Consider the following 26,022-nt stretch of genomic DNA (forward strand, 5'->3'; position numbering starts at 1 on the left):
TCATAAAGGCTCTAAAAAGCTTGGTTTATCTTTCCCCATTCCACTAATGCAGCAGTGCTTTAATACAAAGCAGTTAAGACTGGGACAAGTTATCCCCTCATGTTAAGAAAAAAGTAGCTGTAAATACTTTACTAATAGCATTGTCATCTCCTTTCCTTCACAACAAGCAAGTTATATATGAAGAGGGAAAAAGGCAACTCTAGAAGGCATAAGAAAATATGAGAAAAATGCTTAATATGTACACACAGTCAATCAAATATTCCGTTTTCACCTGCAAAGGCTGCATTTGGATGGCATTCTGCATGCATCAGTGTTTCCTGCAAAAGTGTTCTAACACAGATGACACCCCCATAAACTATTCTAGAGGTCTAAACTAGAAAAAAATAAGGACAAGCATGCCCACAATGTAAACAAACCAAAACACGTCTAGTGAAAGTCACTAGTTTTGCTACTGAACATGCTACTGTGTTTTATTACACTTTATATATTGGCCAGACAGAAATACCATACATCTAGATGATTTTTCCATTAATGGAGCTCTAGACATAATGTAAAGCACATGCTGTTACCCTCTCTACTATTCAACATTTGGCAGAGAGCAAGGTTTGAGCTGCACCAGACAGAAAAGCACCCTCTGAACACAGAAACATCAGTGTCTTGCTTGTGACTTTCTTGCAGGAAAAAGACTTAGATAGCATGAGGTCCCAGCTCACATCACATTAACTACTTTAGATCCAAATCTTAAAGGCTAACAAGTCCTTTCAGACCTATCATGTCATTTTGATTTCTCCATAATTTCATATGCTCTACATACAATCAAGACATCCCCAGCTTCTTGCTGAATTGGGCTACAACATACCTGACCTCTACTGACGTCAAGCTATGCCGTTCTGCTATAAAAAGGTTACCTTTTAACAATCAACCTTCCACCTTTGTTGAAGAGGTAAAAGTGCTAAGACATCAAAACATGCCAAAATAAAATGCACATACTGACTACAGCGCTACATAAAAACTGCTTAGCCTTAAAATGCTGGTTAAAGGCAACATAGGAACACTTCATTTTTTGTCTTTAAGCTTGCCCAAAAATTTGTGAGGTACTCCAAATACTGCTGAACCTGCTTTCTCTTGGAGCCCTCCATTCTCACTCTCCCCAACAAAGTAGCACAAAACTTCAGTAGAAGTAGTCTAGAAGGGAGAACATGCAAAAAGTTGGAAAAGTTGACCACTGACTGCTTGTTGTCAGGGTGTTTATTTAGGTTTATGACTTACAAACAGTATTGTGTTTGCCAATTAATGTTCAACATCTTATCCTAAGAGAGTCAAAGCCAGCTGACAGTACTGAGGGCAACAAAGTTTTCCCTAAAGAGCTCAGAATTACTTTAAATGAAACATTTAAGATCACATTGTCACATTAACATCACAAGATTATTTTTGTAATATGATGCAGATTCTTTATCCAACTTGATATAAGACCCTCCAATACATTTCCAAGAACTACTTAATGACTCTACAAAGGTGCAGACTCACTGTATAAAAGCAAAAGCTGCATAATGTGTTTCACTTCAAGCAAGTTTCAGCTTCATTTGCTGAGAGGTTTCCTGAACATTGAAGATGTAACCCACCACTGGAGTTGGAGTACTTTTAGACTTAACATAATCCACATCTTTGAGGATTTACATGTAGCAGCTAAACTGTTGGAGGCCATCGTTTATTTTGAATTTTAGAAACTGAAATGCAAAGTCAACAGGAGGGATACATTTCAGACAAAACCAATTCAACAGCTGTCATACATTCCTTAAAACTGTCAGCTTGAATGCAGACTTTCCCCACTGTTGCTCACTCCCACCTTGCACTACAGTGTACATCCATGAAACAGCTCACTTGCTCCATATCTGCAGATCTCCTGAAATCACAGTTAATCCAAGATAGGTAAAGCAGCAAAAAAGTGCAGAAGTATTGCTAAGTTGCACAGAGCTGCACAATCATGCATGCAAACCTGCTAGGGGCTGTGCATCACAGCACAGGACTTAGAGAATAAGACCCATGAACACCAGTACAGCCTTTATGTGCTCTGCTGTGTCAGACCACCCAAGATGCATGAAACGACTACAACCGACGTCAGTGGTAACTCAGCATCCTGCATTTACAGACCTTCTCAGACAGGGAAAGTTCACACTAAAGTCTACAGATATGGCATGGCTGAAAAGACCAAATTTAGAAAACACAAAGCACTCATGAGACATGCTGCTTTTTCCCTTCACAGAAACCAAAATTGCCAAGACAGAAATAAGGGAATTTATATTTTATTTTTTTTTAATACAGCAGAGAGAACAACTATAGTTTCAGGATATTGGTAGAGTAATTCATGTTCATAAGCAGTCATTGTAACTTCTGTCAGGCAACCCTTCTGCCAGCTTTTTAAGTTACAAAGTACTACCTCCTAATGATTATCAAGCAATTGTTTGAGCATAATTCTTAGAGAAAGCAGTATTTTAGTAAGTCTTTACTGTTTTTACAATAATCATTACTTACAGAATCTCAGAAAGTTCAGTTCATATTAACTTGAGAGCTCAGAGTGATTAATTCAACACTACTTCAGTATCAAATTAAATGCTGAAGAATAACTGCTTGAATCGTTCCCTGAAAAGGGTATCTTGTGGAATAAACTGTTCTCTTATTTCCATAAAACTCAACAAGTATGTTACCAATTAGTTTACAAGTATTTACAAGAACTGTATTTTGATAAAAACTTTTAATCAAAAAGGAATTAAGGGTGCACAACAGCCTCACTGGTCTCAAAGTGTTAACAGGCAGATATCTCTGAAGGACCTGCACCAAGGACTTTCAACCCCACATAATGACGTCATTTAACAATGATACATAGTCTTTACCAATTAGTCTGTGAATGCCACAGGTGTCTGTGACCTAGCAAGTAATGAGGAGACAGAAGTTACCTGAGTGAGTTGATATGAACCACCTGATTAAACAATCAACTCACAGTGCACACAGGTACCTATCTTAATCAAAGCTCCTTATGAGACTGTGCGAGTTGGTGGTATCACTGTCCCTTCCTGTGACACAAGCTTCAGCTTCCTAACCTCTGCAATGCTTTATTTAAAGCAAAGACTTGTGCTCAACACAGGTGTAATCAGGCACAACCATATTTACCCCAGGACACTAAAACACAGGCACGGGTCATAAGAGGGGCATCCTTTAAAAGGTATCAGGAATGAAGGGCCCAAGCTAACACTCCACGTAAGTCATTAATACTCTAAATACACACGGACTAGGTAAAACTTCACTTTAGCTAAGGTTTAGTAGGAATGATGCAAAAGTTTTCTAAGTACCTTAACTCTCACAGCTTTAGTATTCCACTTTGAAGAGTTTTTAATAAAACACCTGCTTAAAGGTTATGGATTTTAACGTAGTTTATTGCCACATACTACAAGGTCTTGTGTAACAGGTTATCATAATCATTATTTGGATTACTTCAGGATGACATCAATCCTCAGGAGAGAATTACTAATAAACCAAGTTCAGGTGCCGAACCTCAGTATTCCCTCAGTCTAACACGGATGTGTTTTACCGATACCGCGTTCCCTTATCCTATCAGACCAGCAACTGCAGTGACCAAACATCCCGGCTTCGGGAGCTGTATCTGTTGTTCAGACCAGTTTTCTCGCTACCTGTCACCAGGCCAGCTGTTCAGAAGGCGGCCGGAGCGGACACTAACACTCGGACAGAGATGCTAGAGGGCCACAGCTAGGGGAGCGTGGTCTCCACGCAGAAACCCTTCCAGAAGCGCGCTCTGAAGAGGAGATGCGTCACCTGTTGTTCAACAAACGCCGCCGGGCTACCTTCCCACGAGGTTTTTCCTCCTTGGAGAAACCCACAGCCAAAATCTCTTTAGGTCCCGAGAAACGACGGGAAACGAGGCTAACGCTCTGCAAGACAGCGCAGAGGGGCGTCGGCCCTGCCCGCTGAAGAGCGAAGCTGGCGCGCCCCAGCAGCGACATCTACCCAGGGGCCACGGGGCCAGCAGCCCACGGCTTCTGGCCCGCTTGCGTCCCCAGTCAAGCACTTGGCACAGTACCGATTACACAACCGCCCCTCACCGCGGCCTCTCCACAGCGAGGGGCAATGAGGGCTGCCCGCAGCTCCTTCCCGGCAGAGCACGAGGAACATGTACAGGCACCGAGACAGTCACCTTCTCCCCACCAAGCGCCGGCCCACCCTCCACGGCCCCCAGATCACGACAGCCACCCGCAGCCTCACCAAGCCCAGCGCCTACCATCGCGGCTGCTCCGCGCTCCCCTGCCCACGGCTCTGCCCAGACACTCCGGCGCCCCAGGACGGAGAGAAGGGAGGAGCAGAGGAGCAGGGAGGGTCTGACGGAGGGAAATAGAGCCCGCCCTCCCCGCGCGCGCAGCTCGCCGCCGAGGCGGGGCGGGGCGGGGGCGGCAGCGCGAGCGGCAGTGCTCGCGCTGGCGGGGCGAGAGCTCGGGGACGCGGCGGCAGCTGCCGCGCGCGGGCGCCGTGTCCATAAATGGCGAGCTCGCCGCGGGGCAGCCAATCGCCTGAGAAAATCCCGGCGCGGCGGTACGAGCCCTAATTCCTCCTCCCCACCCTTCTCCGCGCCCTCTCGCCCGCTCTCGGGGTGCGGCGCGGCGCAGGTTTCGTCGTTGCCGTGCCTCTGTGCTGCTGCTGTGGTGGACGGGAGTGTTGGCGGGCCCCGGCATGCGTGCTGCTCCCTCCTGCAGTTCTAGCTCTTCCCTCCGTCCACGTGAACGTACCCATAGAACTCAGGTGCTTCGTGTCCCTAGGAATACTGCAAAGTATAAAGTATCTGGATACCGAAATGGGACTGAAACAAGTCCTAGGTGAACCCCACAAATAGGAGGAACATGGGGTACTCACCTGACAGTTGGCGTCTGCCAGGTGTTGCTCATACAGCTTTGACCAGAATATAATGCAACAATCTGTAGGGGCTGAGTATTCTACGAAGTCAAATGAGTAAACCCTTCCACAGCTGAGGACCATAGGCCTAGCAAAGCTGCTCCTCAGGCTTTGACACCTGTTGTTGGCTTTAATAGATTCCTAGCCACCACTTCTAATAAAATACAAGCAATCTAACAACCACTACAGCCAGACCCCAAGTCATATGATAGCAGTGCTTCCAAACCACCCTGAAAAACACTCCCCATGGCTACAGGCCCTGGTTTTATCATTTGGTATCACAGCAGTTCCTTGTATCTCTGATTAAGAAGTGCAGTTACTAGGAAAAAAGAGGGACTAGGTCATACAGAATGTATTTATTCAATTTTTACTGTTTCTTTTTATAATCAAAATAAAAACTTTCAAACTAATGTAGAGATTAGGCATAAATTGATTTAATTCCAGCATGTTAGAGGAGAACACTGCTCTGTCTGCTCCAAGGCAGATGGTCCTGCAACCAGACCTGTCAGTGCAGAGGAAGGGTGTTGCCCCTCCACACAGATATATGGGAATCCAGAGAGCGTACATAAGGCCAACAAAAGAAACTCTATATAGGTTTTGTAGAGTTTTCTGTTTGCTTTGGATGAGGGTCTAGGTTCATTTTCTTAAGAAACATGTATTTGTATGTGTGTGTATTCACATACATACAAGCATCTTTATAGTAAGTAAGAGAAACCAGCTTGTGAAAGAAGAGTAAAAAGTGCACAGCTAATTGAAAAGCTAGTCCCAAGCTTACTGCATTTTACATATGCTATTGGGGTCCATCTACTCTAGATTGACTGGAAGATGACTTAGAACAAATTTTTTAGGGCCAGAAGCATCAATGCTCTGCACCTGCATGAAACTTCACTAAGCACTGTGTGTACCAAGCAGAGTCTCATTCACAATGAACTCTTTTCATGCTTTTAAACATAGTCATTTAATTCTGCTTATTTTAATGATAAACATCTAATTCCCAAGTTGACTATATCAAGTGTATCATACTTTTTCAACATCCATGCTCAGAAGCAGGGGAAGACACTTCCATTCAAATGTGGTAGTGTGCCTGAATGGTTTGCATGCCAGGGCTCCTCCAGCCAATAATGGATAATAGTCATCTCTGAGAAAGGCAGAGCACACATTCTCATCTTGAGGAGCTCTTTCTGAGTGACAGTGTGCCAGCACCAAACAATAATCAGGCTGATGATGGAAAGTGTAAAGCCCGACCTGTCTTTACCTCTGGAAACACCGCAGAATACAACTTTCTTTGCCCTTCACACTAAAAACATTACTGTGGCTTCAGAAAGAAATAGCTCTTATGAGAAGTCAGTGAATCTGGAAAAGATTAGACATTTTATTGAAATAACCAATGAGAAAGCTGTCAGGGCAGTGCCTAAGACTGACATAAAAAAAATTAAAAAGTCATTACTGCTTTTACTTACAAAATGTATTTAGAGTAAATTTTTATAAGCTGCATACTTGTCTTCTGTTGACCAGGATAAATTAATTAATAGTTTAATTAATGCCTGAAATCAGCCAAAATAACATTTAATACCCTTAACAAGACATCATACTTTTAGTTAGAAAATAATACAATCTGGTATTTCTTAGAAAGATAGTATAAAACGACCCAAGAATACACAGACACTTTATAATCTTAATGTTTTCTGTTAAAATGCAGATGGCTACATTCTGCCTTCATAACTGAATGTGAATGAAGAATTCTACTTACAGAAAAAAAAAAAAACACAGATTCAGCAACTTCTTCTTGTGACATGCAGAGAGAAACAAAACATCACCAATAAAACAAAGGCAGTTTATGACTTAAAATGTGATGAAATCATTTCAATGATTAGGACAGGTTTTCATGTTGGAAAACAGGATAATAATTTCAGCTTTCTCTCACTCCCTTTCTCTGTATCCAACACAATCCCTTCCTTCTTTCTCTCTTTTGTTGACCTTAAAGAAGCATACCTGTTTAGAAAACATACTTATTGACATGTTCAACAAGTCAACCTAAAATACCACTAGAGTAAAAAGTACAGTAATAAAGTCAACAGCCCTTTCTCACCCTCAGTTTGGTTTTTGTTTTTTTTTTATTTTGAGGAAAAATACTATGTGGCTCCTTTACTCTGGATCTAACTAAGAAAAACCTCAGACATAAGAGACACTCCAAATTCACTTTGCTGAATTTTTCTCCAACTGTAAACCAAGCTGTATGAATAATGTTGTTATTTGCAAGGCTAGCATAAAGCTGGAAGAAGTCCATGAGGACTTGGTAACAGGAGTTTTGCCTCTTGCTTTCCTGTGGCTGACTTCAGCTAAGTTATGTAGGTTCACATTAACAAAGTACAAGCATTGTAGTTTTTTCTTCCTCAGAAGAAGATTTTTAAAAAACATTACACAAGCTTTTAAGATCAAAACTTTATGTTATGATGAGCAACCTGATCTAACATCAACATTAGCCCTGCTCTGAGCAGGGAGTTGGACCACAATCCCTTCTGAAGTCCCTTCCAGCCTAAAGTGCTCCATTCTGCAATTCTAGGATTATTACAATGGAGCCCCATTCATGAGTGAGACAGTTGAACACGTGAGAATAAAGAAACATTATTGTTGATGTTGTGCCTTGATAAAAAAAGTGATCTGAATTTGCCTTTAAGAAAACAAATCTACATCTTCACTATCATTTACAAGAAGATGTAATTACATAAAATACAAGAGTTTGGTACTGCTTTAATGAAAAACATCAAGGAAGTGATAGAAGTACAAAATTAATGATCGCTGGCAAGACAAGATGAAGGCAATATCTGTGTGATCAAACCAAAGGCAATTCACCTGACTATCCCGTGTCAGGCAGTGGCCAGTATAGATGCCTAGGGAAAAGCATAAGAAGAGACAATCCAAGGGCTAGAGGGAGAAAGTAGACTGAGAGCTAGTATGGAGGTACATTTTACTGTTCAAGACTACAGTAGGAGGTAAACAAAAAACAACAATTTGTGTTCAAGTCATACTGGTGCACTCAAGAAAACACGGAATATCCAAGTAGTCCTTTCACAAGACAAATCCCTAGATAGGCGTACAAAACCTAAACAGGTACATGAAGTTAATCTGGGTATTTTTGCCAGGTCAGAGAATACAACTGTGTACATCAGTAAACTAGAGCAAGTCCAGCAGAGGCCGGAGAGATGGTTAGGGGCTGGAGCCCAGGCCCCTGATGAAAGCAGACTTTGGGGGACCTTTCAGGAGTCCCCAGTACCTATGATAAAGTCATCAAGATGGCAAAGCCTGACTTTTCACAGTGGTGTGTGGTAGGAAGACAACAACATAAATGCAATCAGGAGAGGTTCAGACTAGGTATAAGGAAATGTTTTTCCCATCATGGCTAATCAGCCATGGGAACAGATTGCCCATAGGGGCTGGGCAGTCTCCATAAGGTTTTCAAGAACAGTTTACATAACCCCCTAAATTACTGCATTTGGCCTTGTCAATGACCTCACTTGAAGCATTTTGAAAGTACATGTTTTGTTTCTGGTCCTATCCTTTGATGTGGGTATTACTTTAAAATAAATAGGTCAGTCAGAGTGTGGATTCATACCCCACCCTGCTTTTTACAATAGCATGTGCACACTGTAACATTTTTACTCTTTGCAGCTCCTAGTTCTGCAATGATTGGCCTACACAACAATGTAGGATGTTATGTGTATTTTAACCAAAATCAGAGACAGTCTACTATTTCAGTGTGAACTGATGCAGAAAGTTTATTTTTGATCTTACCCTCTGTTTACCCAAGGTGGTTGTGCTGAAGTCCAAAGAATTACACAACCAGGAAACAAAAGTGAAGGCAGACACACCCTCTATGGACTTTGTTTTTCCAGTAATGCTTTTTCTTAGCTCATATGCTTTTACTGTGCAAACAGACAGATCATCTTTTCTGTGACGTATGAAGTTTTACTGAAGCTTCATGTTAGATCTTGTTTGAAAATATAACTCAGAAATCTTGCAAATAAAACTATTATTCACCATTGATTTTACTAGTCCTGCATTCTGCCGGGATTTGTTTTATGCTCTGGAAAAATCTATACTTTCAGTTTTTAGCACCTTTAGAAATTTGGAGTAACTGCCATTCACCAACACAAAACTTTCTTCCTGGAGACCGACATTTGCTGGCACGGCAGCCGCAGGCATGGCCCCGAGCTCCGCGCATCCCCCGCACCCAGAGAACTCAGCTGTTCTCTGCGGGGTCCGTCTCCTCCACCCACTCCGAGGCGTTGGCACTGCTATGAGGTATCCTTGAGGAAGCGATGGCTAAAAGGAGTTTGTCGGGGCGGATGGAATATCCCTCTCCCCCAGCAAAGGGCTGCCGCCGCCGCGGCGCTGCCCTCCGCCAAGCGCGTTCCCATGGTGACGGCGTCCTGGCAACGGCTCTCGCAGCTCGGCCTGCGGCGGCCGCCTCGCTTCGCTCCGCTCCCGCTCCCGCAGTGCCCCGCTCCGCTCCACGCAGCCGGGCTGGCGGAGGGCCGTCACGCCGCAGGTGGGCAGACAGACGGACGGACGCCCGGGCTGCATAGAGGCAGCCACAACGCTTCGTAGACGGGCTTTGTAGCAGTGGCCACTGTGGCGGTGAGGAGCGGGGCTCGGCCGACCGGCGGGATGAGGGGAAAGGCGGGCGGCCCGGTCCTGCCCTGAGCCAGCACTGGTGAGTGAGCGCAGTGCCCTGCGCCCTCCGCACCGCCCGTCCCAGCTGCGTCCCCTCGTGTTGCATGGCTGTAGAGCGGTGTCCGCGATGTGGTGTCCTGTCAGACGTGGTATATCGTCTCCACCACCAACAACCGCGTGTACCGATGACCCCTCCAGTGCGTAGCGCTACGGTCTCTCGGGGTCCCGAACCTGCCTGCGTGGCGAGGCCGCGGGCGAGGCAGGGCGCAGGCGGAGCCGATGCCCCAGCATGGCACCGCACAGGCTCGGACCCTAGCTCGGACCCAAACGCTGCGCAGCTGCATCAGCACAACCAAACATCAAGCCATCGGACTTGCTCCTCAGGAGGACCCTTGGCCCGGGCTCAGAACCAGGCCGGCACGGCTTCACCTCCCCGTGGCAGGGAGCCGCCCCCTGCACCCTACCCTGCACACGCATTCACGGAGTGTCACTGCAGCGCAGAGGCGGTTTAGCAAGGGTTTGTTTCATGTGGCTCACTGGCACGATCGGGTTTTGACCTCTCTTTTTGCTGAGTTGCGACACGGACTTTTTCACTTACTCCCGAACGCTGCCCCGAAGTGCCTAAGAGCAGCAGTGGGAGCTTTCGGCTCCTGGGCTGGTGTTGTCATATGTTCCCTGCACAGCAACCAAAGCGGTTTCTATTTTAAGAAGAGTGATTAAAGTGTTTGCCTAGGCAGGTATTTCAGTATGCTTTGATTCCCGTGTGACTTTTAGCAAGTCACATAGCTTTCCCCGTGCTTCACTTCCCCACCAGAAACAGAAGGGAAATGTTATTTTCAGGGAGAATAATGCTTCCGTACCCCACAGACATATGAGAATGAATGTGAAAACCACTGCAAGGTGCACAGGTACTACAGCAGCTGTTAGACATAGGTTATAATGGAAGTCAGAGAGCTAAGCACTACAGAGGTGACTGTTCTTCAAAACAGGAGAAATGGAAAACCTACAGAAAATAAACACGCGAGGCAGGATGCTGAAGTGGGGAAGGGATGCCACAGCACAAATAGCAAGGAATGAACTTTGGGTTGCTACAAACATTTCTTCAACATTTCCTATGTCTGATTTTTCTTTCCAAGCTTTTATGTATCTGCCGTCAGTGACTGCAAGAAATGATAAAGATGTACCCCATGTTTGTATGGAAAAGCTGCCTTACATATCAAGTGAACTGTTATTTTTGGCAATCAGGTATACCATTTGCAACTCTGAAAAACCTTTCTCTCCTCTGTGTGACAAGTATACTTAGAATATTCAGTAGATTAAATCAACCAACGACAATCTACTGGGTTAACATATCATGATTTAAATTGCTGTAGCAGTATCAAACAGGAGGCAACAAAATTTCTAAAAAACCAGTTAAGCCCCTGAAGCCAGGATCTCAAATGGTATCTAAGTTAATTCCACTCTATTGCCATTAAAATTGGAGCTATGTGAAATCACACTTCTCTGAATCTAGGCAACATATTATTTTTTCTCTTTTAAGTTTATTAGTCTAATTCAGTGTTACACACACTCATAGAGAGGGAATTTGTCAGTAGTTCTGACACCAATCTGTTATTGTTCACTGCAGTCAGCTCCAAACTGCAGAAAAGTTTTGTAAAACTGCTGAACAAGATCTTAACACATCCTTTCTGGATCTTGGGCCAGATCAAGAAATCAGATAATTGATGATACTTCACTGTGCATCGAGTGATGTGCTGAAGTCAGCAATAACAAATGAGAAATCCATCTCTGTAACTTTTTCATGTGCACAATTCCTTCAGACATTTGCATTTAGCTGCACATCTAATGGCAGTCTGAGAGAAAAAGAGAAAACTGTAAGCAATCTTGCGCTTACTCTGCTGCAAACATATTTCTCAGTCAACAATAAATGGAACTGAAGGCTGTAAGATTAAAACACTTCAGTCGAGGGTTTTTGTTGTTTTGTTTGGCTGGTTTTCATGAGGTGTACAGACCCAGAGATACAGACTTTAATGTTCTTCATTTTTCTAGACAGCACCCAGTGCTTTTCTGCTGTGACATGCATAACTCTTCTTAAATCAGTGGGCTATTCCTGTGTTTATACCTTCACTGAATTAAGATCATTGAAATGTGTTATGGCTTGGAAAACTAAATGAGCTCAGCTCTACTAATAACTAGGTGCCCAGTTACTGTCTAAGTTGGTGGGACAGCTGGGAGTGATCCCCTGCAGAGTGTTGGCATCATTTAAAAAAACAAACCAAAAACTACAACAGGGAAATGAGTGTGATGAACAGGTTTCTGGAGTGGACATTCCACGTCTGTGCAGGACTTTGAATGCAAAGTCATCGTAATGATACCTAGCTCTTATACCACACTTTATTACCTATATGCATGGAAAAACTTAAGCAAGGAGGTAGGTATCATTATCTCGGTCTTTGATAGATGGAGTTTGAGTCATTAGATCTGGAGATAACTTGTCCAAAGTCATCAGGATTAGAGACTGAGCAAGGAAATAAAATCAGACCTTCTGAATTCCAGCCTGGTGTCACTGCTGCTCAGCAACCCAGCTTCTCTTAAAACCACTTTTTTTTTTTTTTTCCTAATTTGTAGTTTCTGAAGCACTGTGGTATAAATAGAAGACACATACTGTGACAGTGTTTGCTCTCTGCTTTTGGGCAGTGCTTTCATACTTTTCTAAAACACAAACATGCTTTGCATTTTGAGATCTCAGAGGACAGTCCTTTAGCTTCTTTCAATTGATATTTGACTATTTTGTTTCAATAACCTTATTTTTCCTCTTTCTCTTTGTACAGCATACTGCACCAGATATCACCAGCAATTACAAATTTCTTTTCATACATCAGCCTTTAGTTTTCAGAGAGAATTTTAGGTTTCCAGGGAATTCAGACTCAGGCCATACTCATTCTCTTTATATAAAAATACTTTTTTGTTTTATATAGGATGGAACCATTGGATTTGATTGAGGCTACCGTCTTTTTGATTAATTTCTGCCAGCAGACAAAGCTATTGAGTCAGGTGGTGGTCTCACAGCAAGATATCTAAAATGTCTTTCTGAAGCTATTTAAGAGACCTACCCTGCTGTAACAACTGCCACAGTCTGGCTAGTTATGTCTAAAAATTTTAAACAGAATTTATAGTTACCACAGAAGAATTTAGTTACAACAAAGTTTAGTCACTTAGATTTGAAGACAAATCAATAAAAGACTCAGTTTTGCTAAACTGTGCTGACGTCTAACACATTTTATTTAGGTTTCTAACTGCCAATGCTTTTACCTAAAAATATACCCACCTTACCCTTAATAATCTGCTGCCATGAAATATTTTTATTCTCTAGCTAATACTTTCTTAAACTTTATGATAATCCTGTAGATCTTTTTATTCACTGATTGATGATGTCTGAGACCACTAGATACATCAGGGACAAGAATTTTGTTTGCCTCTGTCCTGCCAAACCAGTTCTGTGGGTCAACAGCAGATTTCAGTTTCAAGGCTGTCAACTTTGCTTTTTCAAGAGTATCATTTTCACTACAAAGAGCTATTTAGCCCTTTTCAGTTTTCAGTCTTACATCTTACTTTTTATTTGCAATTATTCCATAAGAAGTATTTGAACTCCAAGATCAGAGCTGTCAGTGTAATCTTAAACTTTACTTAAAAGATTCACTTAAAGCAGAAGCATTAAGTCATTTCAGTGCCGGATATAAACTATTAAATAATTCAATGTGTACTTTTTCAACAGAAATAGATTACTGACCAGAAAATGGCCCAGCGAAGCCCAATCTTCCCAACTCTTGCCCCTTCCGAAAGGTACAGTTTCAAATGTCAAAAATGAAATCTTCATATTGCAGAGTATTATGTGTCTCTCAGTTCCATATATATAGTAATGTTGTAACTTGGGGCTTTGGCATTAGCATGCAAAGTGAAATACCATAGACTCATTCAAACCATGGCCCAAATCATAATTCCTTACTCAGCTTTTACTTAGCCCATTTGCAAATGAATTGCATAGCTCAAACTGTAACCTGAGAAAGCCAAGAATACTATATGTTAGCCAGTCTTCTAATAGTGTGAAATAAATGAGGAAACTCAGACCCAAAAGACCTTTGTTGGAGTTCTCATACACCTCTATTGCTATCACCATGGTGAAAAGAATCTTAATTTGGCTCATTAACAGGAAACAACATGGAAAATATACAGTAAATAACAGAGTTCCAAGAAAAACATCTCCCCTTTCAAAATGGGGTTGAACTTATACCTTCCAATTATACTTCTGAAAATTCTGTTTACAGAATATGGCAGCAGGGAAAGATTGCATTCATGAGCAGCCTCCTTTTATTTATTTATTTTTTTTACTTTGAGCACCCATGAGCTCCATTGCTTTCCATGGAAGCTATGCAGTGCAGATTTCTCTTAAAAAATTTAGGCAATTATTCAGGCTACCCAAATGTAAGCTATTTGGGGGAAAATTTGACTTCTTAGACTATGAGAAGCAGCTTGTCATAATTTTGGTCTCTCCTTACTTTCTACACCTGTGTATGCTCCTGTCTTGCTCATGGGGGATCGAGCTTCTCTATGGTATTACAGGCTAGAGACTGAAGAAAGGAATGGACACAAGCTACTTCTTATTAATTTTGTTCTGGTTTAATTTACTTTGCAATATCTACCTTCTATAGTTACTGCTTTGATTAAGCCTGAAAACTGTAAAGACAAATAACATTGCTTTTGAAACCCATTGAGAGGATTTTGAATTTGGATCCTTAATCAAATTATGATTCTGAGTTGTAACTACCTTTGTAACACTGATGTCTTTAAGATCCTATGCTTTCTAAGCTTTCATAAAGAGTAGGAAAAAGAGCCTGACATGCCTTTGTACAAGATACACACAGTGGCCAACATAGCACCCACTTATTTGTAACAGTAGGCCCTCTCTGTGTGAGTGTTTTGGTGCTTCTCCCCAGTACCACTACTAAGATAGTATCTCAGTGTCTCCAGTGGAAAGACATTGAAAAGTTTGGTGGGGGAATGTAACAACATCTGGCTATTACTCTTCACTAGACGGGTTCGAAACATACCGCTGCATAGCCAGGCGTTGACAGCAGTCCCGTTGGCATCGGCAAGCCTGGTAGATCAGCTAGAAGACAGAATCCTAAGCCATGAGAAAACAACAGCGGCTCTTGTGGAACACGCTTTTCGCATTAAGGAGGACATTGTTTCCACTCTGCACAGAATGCAGAACAAAGGGGGTGGTGACCGGTTGGCTAGGCAGCTCTTGGAAGAACATATCCGAAACATAACGGCAATAGTGAGGCAGCTTAATCGGGACATTGAGGTACGTTAAGAATGTTTCACAGGACTAATGCCATCTCAGCCTCTTATTCCTTTCTAATCTAACAGGAAAATTTACCATAGGCTACATAAAGGTCAGACAAGGTCTGAAGATCCTGTAAGCTTATAAATTGGTTTTATAACTTGAAACACTGTTTGCAAATTACAGTGGCTATGAAAATAGTACAGGATATTACCATATAAACACAGAAACCTTTGTGGTACTAATGAGCTTGCTTTCAAAAGCTGCACTGGAAACCCTGAGAAAAAGAATTTGACACTAAGATCAGCTTCAGTCCAAAGGCTGCGCTGCATAAGCACTAGGAAATGCCATGGCTCGACAATAAACTTTCACTTCCAACTTGCTGAGAGCATCAAGTAGCCAAACCCAACTACTCATTTTTATGACCTAATCATAGACAGATACATGACTTCGTGTCTGACCTCTGCTGCAATGAACAACAGGGGCGTGTGTGTGTGAAAACAAAAGAGTAAAACTTAATATCTCCATTCCATTGTCAAGTTATATTTTATACATATTATGGCATTTATATGCAGATTGGACACTCAGAAATAATAAAGGACCTAAAAGGTATCTGGTTTAGTACAATGCAAGACAAAGCTCTTAATGAAGTAGTAATAAAATGGTGTCTGATGATACTGAGAAATAATGAATGACATTTTACTTGTACATTAAAATGGGACATACTGAGTTTATATTTGCATATGAATGCTTTGTAGATGCTGCAGGAACAAATACGTGTCAGAGACAATCTCAGCTATGGAACAAATTCTACCCTGAAGAGTCTGGAAATGCGGCAGCTTTCTGGTTTAGGAGATCTTCGAGGAAGAGTTGCAAGGTAAAAGTCAACCTGGAAGTATATTTTGAGGACTCTCCAATGTTGTTTAAATCTTGAAGTATGAATGATAATGGGCTGAATTCAGCTTTGGCAAAACTCCCAGGCTAATTTTGCTCAGTGTTTTCAAGAAAATGAAAAATAATAATTTGCATTGCAGTGTTACATATTAAACTTAACAGCATCATCCTTAATTCCTGAAATTAGTTTTTAACAAATTACCTCAAATTCCTTAGGAATTTGGATTGCATTCAGCTTTGAAAAGCACTATGGTTAGACTGGTGCATCTTTGAAACAAATTGATTAGCACAATTATAAGGGCAGTACAGAACAATCTGCACTTGCAAAGATTGGAATAGTTGCACCTTTTTTGCATACATTTTAAAAGTAAAAATCTGTGCATTCAGTTATCAGTCATATTTAAAACTATATAGGTAAAGTAGAGAGGTTTTATAGGCTATTTGAAATTCAGATTGCAATTGTACCACTACACAGACTTCATCAATTACAAATTTACAAATTCCAGTACAACGTTTGCCTAAGTGTCTGTACAGTTGAACACAGAAGACAGAGGACAGGGACAGCTACAGTAAAAGCAGCTAATCTGACCTAATGTACCTCAGCTAATAACTTTGTTGGAGTGGCACTTGTCCTAAATTTGACCTGTTGTCTTCACAGAATCACCCCACATTAGGGGCTGGAAGGGACCTCATAAGATCATCTAGTCCAACCCCCTATCAGATCAGGACCACCTAGAGTAGGTCACACAGGAAGGCATCCAGGCAGGTTTTGAATGTCTCCAGAGAGGGAGACTCCACAATCTCTCTGGGCAGTCTGTTCCCCTGTTTTGCCACTGTCACAGTGAACTTCCTATGCTTCAACTAGCACGCATTGACCCCTATCATTGGGCAAAAAGTCAACTCTGAGATCATTCTACATCCCAAGAGGTGTCCCTATTTGGAACAACACAGCTACTGACACCTTGTAAAGCTAAATATAGTGTCTTTGCTTTCAATAACAGAACTCAAATGAATAAACAGATGCCAGCATGAGCTTCAATGGCACCCTTGCCTGTCCTGAGGTCTTGTTATGGAGATCAGTGGTGGACTATGACAGTCTGTGCCAGTATTTTTTCCTTATTTACTTAGGCCAACGCCCTCGTACCCTGCCTAGGTTGCAATTTATGTGATAGCTGTATGAGATTATACCAACCTGCCTTATGTCAGACTGTGTAATGAATGTTGGATATTTGCACTCATTACTCTAAAAGAATCAGTTTATTGTCATTTAATTGTTAGCTTCTAGTCAGCATTATCTTCTCTACGTAAATTTTTTCCCTGAATGAGGAAGAAAATAAGCTTTCCTTTATTTACAGGCACATTCTACTTTGAAAATTAATGTTTCTGTAAATAATGATTAGAGTAATATCTGGAGATCATGGTCAAAGTGACCATTCGTTATGCTGCTGGCACTATAGAGATACTTACCAGAAACCTTCCCTGGGATAAACACTTTCTGATTACCCTAGGCAGCATTCCTTATATAAAATAAGCTGACCTCACTTAATGTAATTTTACTTTTACATCTAGTCCAAGTTTTACATCCTAGCTTTCAGATGAGTCCAAAAAGTGAAATCTTGCAAACGTGATCAAGTTACTGTGGATTACACACTTCCTGTGCATCAGCTCTCAGCCACAGTCAAGGTACTATGTATGGGCTCAGGCTGTAGTCACAGTAGGCTAATTTAACTCCAAGTACATCGTATTTGCTCTAGGCTAAAAGTGTGCAAATGAACAATCAGTGCAGATCAGTTAATATATTGCTGTGCCTATGTCTGTCCTTTTGGTCCTGTAATAATTTCAGTATCAGGATTTTGGCCAAATTTCAGTTTCAGTAATTACATGCATACTAAATGTCACATTGAACTTCAGTATTAGAGCACTTCCTAACACTAACTACTCTATAACATGTCAATATGTTATTGAACAACTGTCTCATTATTTCCCAAGTTGCTGTTTTTAATGATGAGAAGAGGGATCTCTACATGCACATGCAGTTCTGAAGCACAGCTCCAAAACCATGCTACCCACAGCTCTGGAGGAATGCGATCCAGACAAACCTTCCCATTGACCTCACTTGCATCACAGAGTCTACCAACACCTCCAGCAGAAGGCTGAATATACATTTCAACGCATCTCTCTGGGCCATTTCTTAAGTGTAATTTATTGATGAATTTGTAAAGGATCAATTACACCATGAATGATGCTGTACATTTTCCTAAGAATCAGCATTATTACTAACTTAAGAAACATATTACCTCCACTAAATTCAGTAGCACATTCAGCAGAAAATTAAATAGATGCTGTTAGATCCATTACTCCAGCGCCCCATCCTTGATGTTGGCAATTTTATATAACCCAGATTTATTTACCAATTCTATTTCTAGAGATATTAGATCATAAAACTCATGAGTAGTGCCTTATCATTTATTTACAGAGTAACTTGCTGACAGTGATCATTTGTCCACAAAGTGTCTGACCAGCAGCTTGGTCAGAGGCATAGTAGTAGCTGTCTCTAGAAGCTTCCTGATAGCTGAAACACCCAGAGAAATGACAACTGTGCATATTCAAATTGGGCCTACTTTGCATATATAGACTTTTATATATATATTATAGATCTGATTCATTTCAGACACCCTGGACTCATTATATGTAGGCAGATTTTTCCTACATGGCACAGAAAATGAGTCTGATGCATCTGGGATGCATGGCATTTCTTCATACATACAATGAATCTGCTGCATTCTGGCTACTGGCTGCGTAGGAGACGCACACAGTGAGACTGACAGGGGCTCCCTGATCCAGGCTGTTCAAAATCTGCTGTTCTTGCCCAGTGGATCCCCTGAATATATCAGCTTGCTTTTCATACTTGTTCTACAGCTAGTATTCTTACTAGAAATCTTAATCTATTTCTCATGTCCTTCATGGTGTTTTTAAGATGAAAACAACTTCTGAGGTTTGGTCAGCTTTTGTCTTCATATGCATAGTCCATTGGCTTCATTTATATAGAGAGGAACTTAAATCCAGCATTCAGCTACAGCAGTTTCAAAGCTGTTGCTTTTTATATTTTCTGTTGTGCCTCAGAGAAGCAAAACTAACTGTTTTTTTGAGCCCATAGGCTTTTGGTGACTGGATGAAAGATGATTTCATTCCTCTGATTCTCTCTGATTTTAACAACATGGAGAGATTTGGCTTCTCCTGTCTTTCTAAAGAGACCACCTGATTCTAAGATCTACAAATGTGGTTCACTGCTATGTAAACTGGTCTTCCTACAGGTATTACTAATCGGTCTCACAATGCTCAGCTGCTAAGTTATATACCAATTTCCATGAGTTTTATAATGTCAATGTGTTGTTTTGAATTGCTGATTATTTCCTTATTTAAACACTACCATAATACCAAGCAGATGTTCCATTTGTCATTTCAGTTGTTACTTTCCTCTTATGTTTAATGATAACGGTAGTTGCTGTAACTGAGGTGACAAAAATCCATGTTGAAATGAAAGCCTTCCAACTGAAATGTGACTAAAAGCAGGTTAAAATGTATCATTGGTTTAGATAATGACTTCACATGCCTTAGCTTGTTCCATTTTACTTCCTCTTTTTCCCCTCAGGTTGTAACTGCTGTCCTCCATCAGTTTCATAGATCAGATTTGGTAACATTGCCAATTATATATTCCCCTTAGCAAAAAATACATGACATGCTTCACAGAAGTTTTACACCTGAAATTACAGTACTTATATTTTTACTGCTCAGTTTATATCTTTATTGTATTACTGTAGATGAAATCCACCTGACCAAAGTGGTTTCGAAATGTGGTAGAAAATGCACATATTCTGTAGCACATTTATCCTGAAAACGTTACAGCATCAAGAAACGATCCAATGTGAAGAAAGAGAGGAAACAATAAATATTATGTTCTAGGACTGCATTCATAGTCTTTTGTGAGACAAAATTATCATTGCTTTCAATAATGGCTTTACCTAAAAAGGACCAATAACTGTAAAATTTGCCCCCACGTTGTTTACAATACATAGTAATAGTATACTGCTATTTCATAAATACAAATAAAAATGTAAATCTCAGAGGGATACAGATACAATAGTGTAAAAATGGTCCTCAATTTTAGGCTTCTAATCATGTAGGTGAAATCATACAACGCCTTAACAGATGTCTGAGTATGACAAAACCAAAAAGGTATTGAAATTCTGCATCTCTGCATTTCTGATGTGATTTTCCTGACTGACAACACCACTGTCTACATGTATTATGTCAGTGCCAAGGAGACAGGAATGTGCATCAGACTATTTGACTTTCAGTCCCATTTGGGAGCAGTCTGCTGAATACTGTGAGACATCATCATTCTTACAGTCTCATAAGACTTTGCTAGACAGAGAGCAATTTCACAGAAATGCTCATTCTAAAATGGATAATTTTAAAATCCTGGATCTTATATAGTGCTCAGCTGTTGCTTTTGGTATGTATTTATTTATTCCAACAGGTGTGATGCTGGGTTAGCCAGACTCTCTGCAGAGCACAAAATTACATATGAAAGACTTCAGAGCCTAAGTAAAGACCAACACACCTCCAAGTTGATCTTAGAATCTAAAATCAAAGAGGCAGAAATACAGGTATGTTATTTGGACCAATGCAATTCACGTATGGGTAAGAGTTACAGTCTAATTCACACAGATTGGATTACTGCTAATTATTATCCTGGGAAATGACAGATTTACAAATGGAGAGGTTTAGCTGCTCACAGTCCTTATTAGATTATTAGTACCTAGCTGAATTATTATATCAGTCTAACTGACTGAAAGGTCCTTAATTTGCTGCCTTTAGCATGCTGGGCAGAAGGGGCATCTGAATGGATTCCAAGAATGATCAAAAGTCAGGGATTACTGGCCTGAAGGGCTTTTTGAGGTTATAATGTGAACTCAAGATGGATGCTCTACAAAACTACCACAGTAATGAAAGAATCAGTGTCTCTTCCTGTGTGCTTTGGCCTTCCAAGGATAATTTTATATGTACTTGAACATAATTTCTGAAGGTCTGCAAAACAAAACTGGTTTTGGGGTTTGTGAATCCATTAATCTGTCTGTCAGGTTTCTTTTCTATTGGCTATGAGAATGGAAGCGAGCACTACATACAGGCAGACCCTTATGACATTAATGACAAGGATTCTTCCTGTCTCCATCTCCAGGCTTTTTCATTCTCTCAGGCAACAAAAATACTTTACATCTTCATTTTGCAGTAGGTAAATGGTTAAAATCCACTTCCCCTTTTATAGAAGACGGTATAGTATATTAGCATTCCAGCATGCTAGGAGCTTATTGGCATGAATCTTTGTAAAACAGTAGGTTTTACAAAACTGGGATGATAACTTTGGTAAGAAATAGCCTCTGTTAGTAATGAACTACATCTGGTTAAATTCATCTCTTTTATCACTGCAATAGCCATGATACATGAAGGGATGTGGAGCATCACTCAGTACTGGTGGTGTGCTTTGCCATTTGTTTATTCTGCTCATGTGGCAACATGGAATCTATAGATTGTGTAAACTTGGCTGTCTCAAGTGGGGAACCAGGCAATTGCTTTCCAGGCAAGACTGTTCAAATTATTTGTGGCCTAAAAATAACAGCTGATATTGTCTCATCTTGTGAGATAGTCTATTTGTCACTATAAAATAAAACTGGTAAATTCAGTAATTTTTGAAGTGTTGGCAAAAATAGCTCTTAAGATCTACTCTATTGTTATGCAAATGTCCCAGATGAGGCTGATTAAATGCTGTTGAAAAAATAGTAAATTCTGAATTTTGTTTCAGATTTCCCACCTTCTGAGCAGATTAGAGCAATCAATAATGCAACAAGAAGCAAAGCTGAAGATTGCCTATAAAGAGAGCAACCAACAGCTCCATCTTCTGGATATGAAGTGAGTGCCTGGGAAGCCTTGATGCTTCCACATGCCTTAGAAGACAGGGCCTTAATTTTCCAAGTTTGACTGTTATCATCTTCAGGTCTACAAAAGCAGGAACATGTTTAAATATGTGTGTTTAACAGATACTACACAATGGCCTATCAAGTGAGACTTGCTTGCACCCCTAATATGGTTAAGCAATTTTTTAAAGCCCAGTAAGTCCCTTGTTAAGTGTTCTAGCAGAACTTGTATAAAGACCACAACTAAGGATTTTTGTAAGAGTGGCCTGGTACCTTTTTGCAAGAGCTGTACAAAGAAACAAATGATGGAGGTGGCTGTTGAGAGTAGCGCATAAAATTCAATTCAAACAACCAGGAAGTGAGGAACAGCATTCACAATGTCTTATTATTTCAAGCCAATTTAAAGCATGGGCATACAACTTAAATACTTAAAGTATTAATGCTAAGCTACTGTACTACTACTAGACATTATTTAGGGATATAGTGAATTCAGATACGAACTCCCCTTTAGGCATTTCACTCAGTCCTGCCTTGAGCCATTCATATTCTTATTTCTTACTGCTTATTGCCATCTTCATATGACTCCATCAGTTACATCAGTAAAACTATTTGCAAACCAGAAGAAAGAACAGGTCTAGATTTCAAATGTTCACTGGAAAAAAGACTGTCTGAAGAAACAGTTTGACTGACACAACCAGTTGGTGTAAACTTGAGGTGGTTACAGGCAACATTAAGTGGGGATATATGAACCAGAATTGCTACTAAAATAAAGGCTTACGAAATCTGTGTTCATATTTAAGACCTATGAACATCTGAAAGGGTGACTATATTCTATTTTCAATGATGCAAAGTATTTCCATATACATTGTGATGTGTTTTGTATAATTGTTTCATTGCACTCTTTCACCTTTTCTAGAGCAGTGTGACCTTAGCCAGTTCAGTAGCCTTAGAGTTCAAGAATTCAACTTAGTATGGTGTCAAGAATGTATTAAACTAACATTTGTTTATCACCATGTTCATAAAGAAGCTACCACTCAATGATCAAAAGTTCTGCTCTTTTGTATCTGCTAATTTCTGTTATGCTCTTAGATTAAAAAATGCTATTGAGGAACTCAACAGTCAGATTTTGTCTGCACGTAGCTGGTTGGAACAAGAACATGAAAGGACTGAAAAAGAGCTTGTGCAAAAAATTGACCAACTCTCATTGACTTTTAAAGAAAACACTGTAAGTTTTGTCAAAATGTTCTAATAATAATTTTCAGAAAGTATTTGGAAGCATTATTAATAACTAAGATGATTTGAGACACTAGAGTGAGTGTCAGACCTCAATACTAATTTCTTTTCACTGATGTCAAGTATAACATCTCCAGAGCCTTAGAGTCTTCAAATAAATCTGATCACTTCTAATTAAATCAGTGTTTTTGCCTAAAGTAATCAAGTCAGTTAAACTGTGTAGTAAAAAAATTGTAATTCTTTACACCTTTGAATTCCACATAAAGGATGATTAATTACTATCTATTGCATATTTGGAAAGGCCACTGTAATTTCATAGACAGAGTAATTCATTAAAGTTCTTTTTCTGGGTCCAGGAAATGAATGAAAGAGCTATAGAGATGAAATTCAACCAAATGGCAGAGAAAATTGACAAAATCGAAGAAATGCAGAAGATAACTATGGAAGCACATGAAGCAAAACAGACTGAAGAAAAAATAAATATTCATATTGGCAAACTACAAAACGAGATAAATGAAGATATAAAAGAAATGAAAGCTGAAGTTAATGCTGGTAGGACCACAGCTATTCAGTTCTTTATTCTGAATTGTGATAACAGTGACTGACCTATAATAATATGCAAAATGTCTTTGCTTGTATCAAGGTAGTTTAAAGACTTTTGAGTCAGATTAAGTGGCTGCACCTATGGCATTAAAAAGGATTTTTCACTGTGCAAAGTTCAGTGCAACAAGAGGTGACATCTCTTTAACTGAGAGGCACTCTACCCAGAACGTACATAGGCATAGCTTGGCTGTGATCAACATGCAATTACAGTCCTATGTTTCTTCAGAACTTTTGCTGTCTTCCTACTGTAAAGCAACATGCTATGGCAGGAACCACATTCTGATAGTAATTATGTGATTACGCTTGCTTTTGATTATGAACTAATTTAATTCTCACCTGCAATTAGGATTTGCAGCTATCTATGAGAGCATTGGGTCTCTGCGACAAGTTCTAGAAGCGAAAATGAAGCTGGACAAAGATGAACTACAGAAGCAGATCCACCAAATGAAGCAGGAGGTTTCAGCATGGGGAGAGGCTGTACCATGAGTGCAAGATTTTGTCTGAGAGATTAATGTTTGTTTGGCTAAACAGGCAGCCTATAATCTTGTTCCAGTCTGTAATTCAAGCTAAATGCACGTGCCAAATGACATCCTGCTGTTGCACAGGTCTGTATGTTCACTGCAAGTGGTAAATGCAAGCTCTTCATAGATTGACTGACAACAAGCTCTTAGAGCCAAGGTCCTGACTTGCCACTGCACTACTCTAGTAGGTCTCAGGAGATTAAGCATCGCGTAAAACTGGAGTAATATATTGGTGAAGCTGGCACCTAATTTGCTAAAAGCATTCCAGTGCTCCCCAGTTTTGCAGGCTTGATCAGGCACTCCCCCACACCCCACCTTTTTTCCCCCCCTTGAAAACCCCAAACAAACTTAAAACCAAACCAAAAATACCAAACAAGTTAATATAATTTGCTTACTATCAGTTTGACAAGGTTCTCCACCTTGATGTGAAATACTTAATTGAAGTCATGGACACTTTTACAGTGACTTTCTCTACTGTTGACTTACTGGGGAGACAGAATTGGCAGTAAAATGATCGATTTTCAAAACCTAGACACCATCAGAAAAGTCTTTGTTTAGTTCTGCAAATATCTACTCTGTGTGTGCCTCTCTGTGTGTGAAGACTAAGTAGTGTTATATAATGTAGCTGTAGACGAAGATGATCCATGAACAATGTAAAAACCTAAACTCATGTGGTCTTAAGTATTGTGACCTTTTAAAATTAATAACCAAGCCAAGATGAGACAAGGTAAAAGATGTATATAAAGCATTTTATAACTGGGCATGTGTTCCTGTGACTTGTTTCATTATATTAGTAAAAACTTTGAAAGGTTTGAAGACAAAAGACAAAGACAATCTAATATAGTCTGGAGAATGTAATGTAAAATAAAACGCAGTTTAAATTTTTATTGAACAATTAACTCTTCCAATTTAAGTAGACTTTAATAATTTAGTAGATTCAAACTGCTAATTGCATTCACAGGATTTCCAAATTTTAATAGTGCTTATTTCCATACTACATATTAATCTAGACTGGAAAATATATATATATATGTTGATTTTGTATCTTCACTCATAGCTTGATATTGCTCCACATGCTTTAAGTCATGCAGGATTAAGCAGTCATGAAGAATAAAGTACTTCATCTAGTATTCTATTAATTTATACTGTTAACAGTTATTCATATACAAGACCACTATTCATTTATACAGGCACTACTGTAAACATAAGTTAATAGGATGTGTCTGCACTGCCTCTAATAGTCCTTTCTTTTGGCTAATATTGTGAAACCATATTCCCATTTGTAAAATCAGTGGCCAATTTCTCATCACTTTCATGAAAGGTTTGGTTCACAAAGTCACCATAATTAAACCAACTAACCAACCAACCAAGGAAATTACTCAAAAACTTAACTTGAGAAGGAGAGTGTTGTGTTTAACAATCAAGAAAATGCATATAACTGTACAGGACTAGCACCTAAGTTTATATTAATTGCCTACATAGTTGAAAGTAATGAAGTTGAACAACAACAACAAAAAAATGTAATCAGAGATACATGAAGTTTTTGCAGCTCTGACTTCCAATGCTCTCTGGTAACAAAACTGCCTCTGTTATTCCTGGTTTGTATTGTCCATGTACTGTGAAATATCTTTACAATGGCAGCTATGGGGAAAGCCCAGCTCACTAAGGGGAGACAATGAAATGCCTGCAGATATTTCTTAACAGTTGTCTTTAAAATTCATTCTTTGTTCATGTTTGTATTTTTATCTATTCTAAAATATTTAGCCATGTGCAGTGGAAAAGCTATCACTGGTGTTTAATTAAAAAAAGTTTTAAAAAGTGA

The 26,022-nt window shown here is 40.1% G+C and overlaps 2 protein-coding genes across 3 annotated transcripts in view; one reads left to right on the plus strand and one right to left on the minus strand.

The window, feature by feature from the left end:
- The window catches only part of MYO1E (myosin IE), an 87,354-nt gene extending 83,003 nt beyond the window's left edge, over positions 1 to 4,351 (minus strand). For both annotated transcript variants that reach the window (XR_008462675.1, XM_054169286.1), the window contains exon 1: positions 4,292 to 4,351. Coding sequence is in view for 1 of the 2 variants with exons in the window: in XM_054169286.1 (XP_054025261.1) it covers positions 4,292 to 4,294 (3 nt within the window). In the remaining variant the exon portion in view is untranslated. The remainder of the gene's footprint in view (positions 1 to 4,291) is intronic.
- A 5,125-nt stretch (positions 4,352 to 9,476) lies between these two features.
- Positions 9,477 to 25,226, plus strand: FAM81A (family with sequence similarity 81 member A). The gene is made up of 9 exons (XM_009911247.2): positions 9,477 to 9,670; positions 13,406 to 13,473; positions 14,722 to 14,995; positions 15,733 to 15,851; positions 20,409 to 20,538; positions 21,732 to 21,838; positions 22,933 to 23,068; positions 23,433 to 23,628; positions 24,026 to 25,226. The coding sequence occupies exons 2-9, from the start codon at positions 13,427 to 13,429 to the stop codon at positions 24,163 to 24,165; spliced, it is 1,149 nt and encodes a 382-aa protein (XP_009909549.1). The 5' UTR covers positions 9,477 to 9,670; positions 13,406 to 13,426; the 3' UTR covers positions 24,166 to 25,226.
- Positions 25,227 to 26,022: the final 796 nt, after the last annotated feature.

Source organism: Dryobates pubescens, chromosome 17 (assembly GCF_014839835.1).
Source record: "Dryobates pubescens isolate bDryPub1 chromosome 17, bDryPub1.pri, whole genome shotgun sequence".
Classification (NCBI taxonomy): Eukaryota; Metazoa; Chordata; class Aves; order Piciformes; family Picidae; genus Dryobates; species Dryobates pubescens.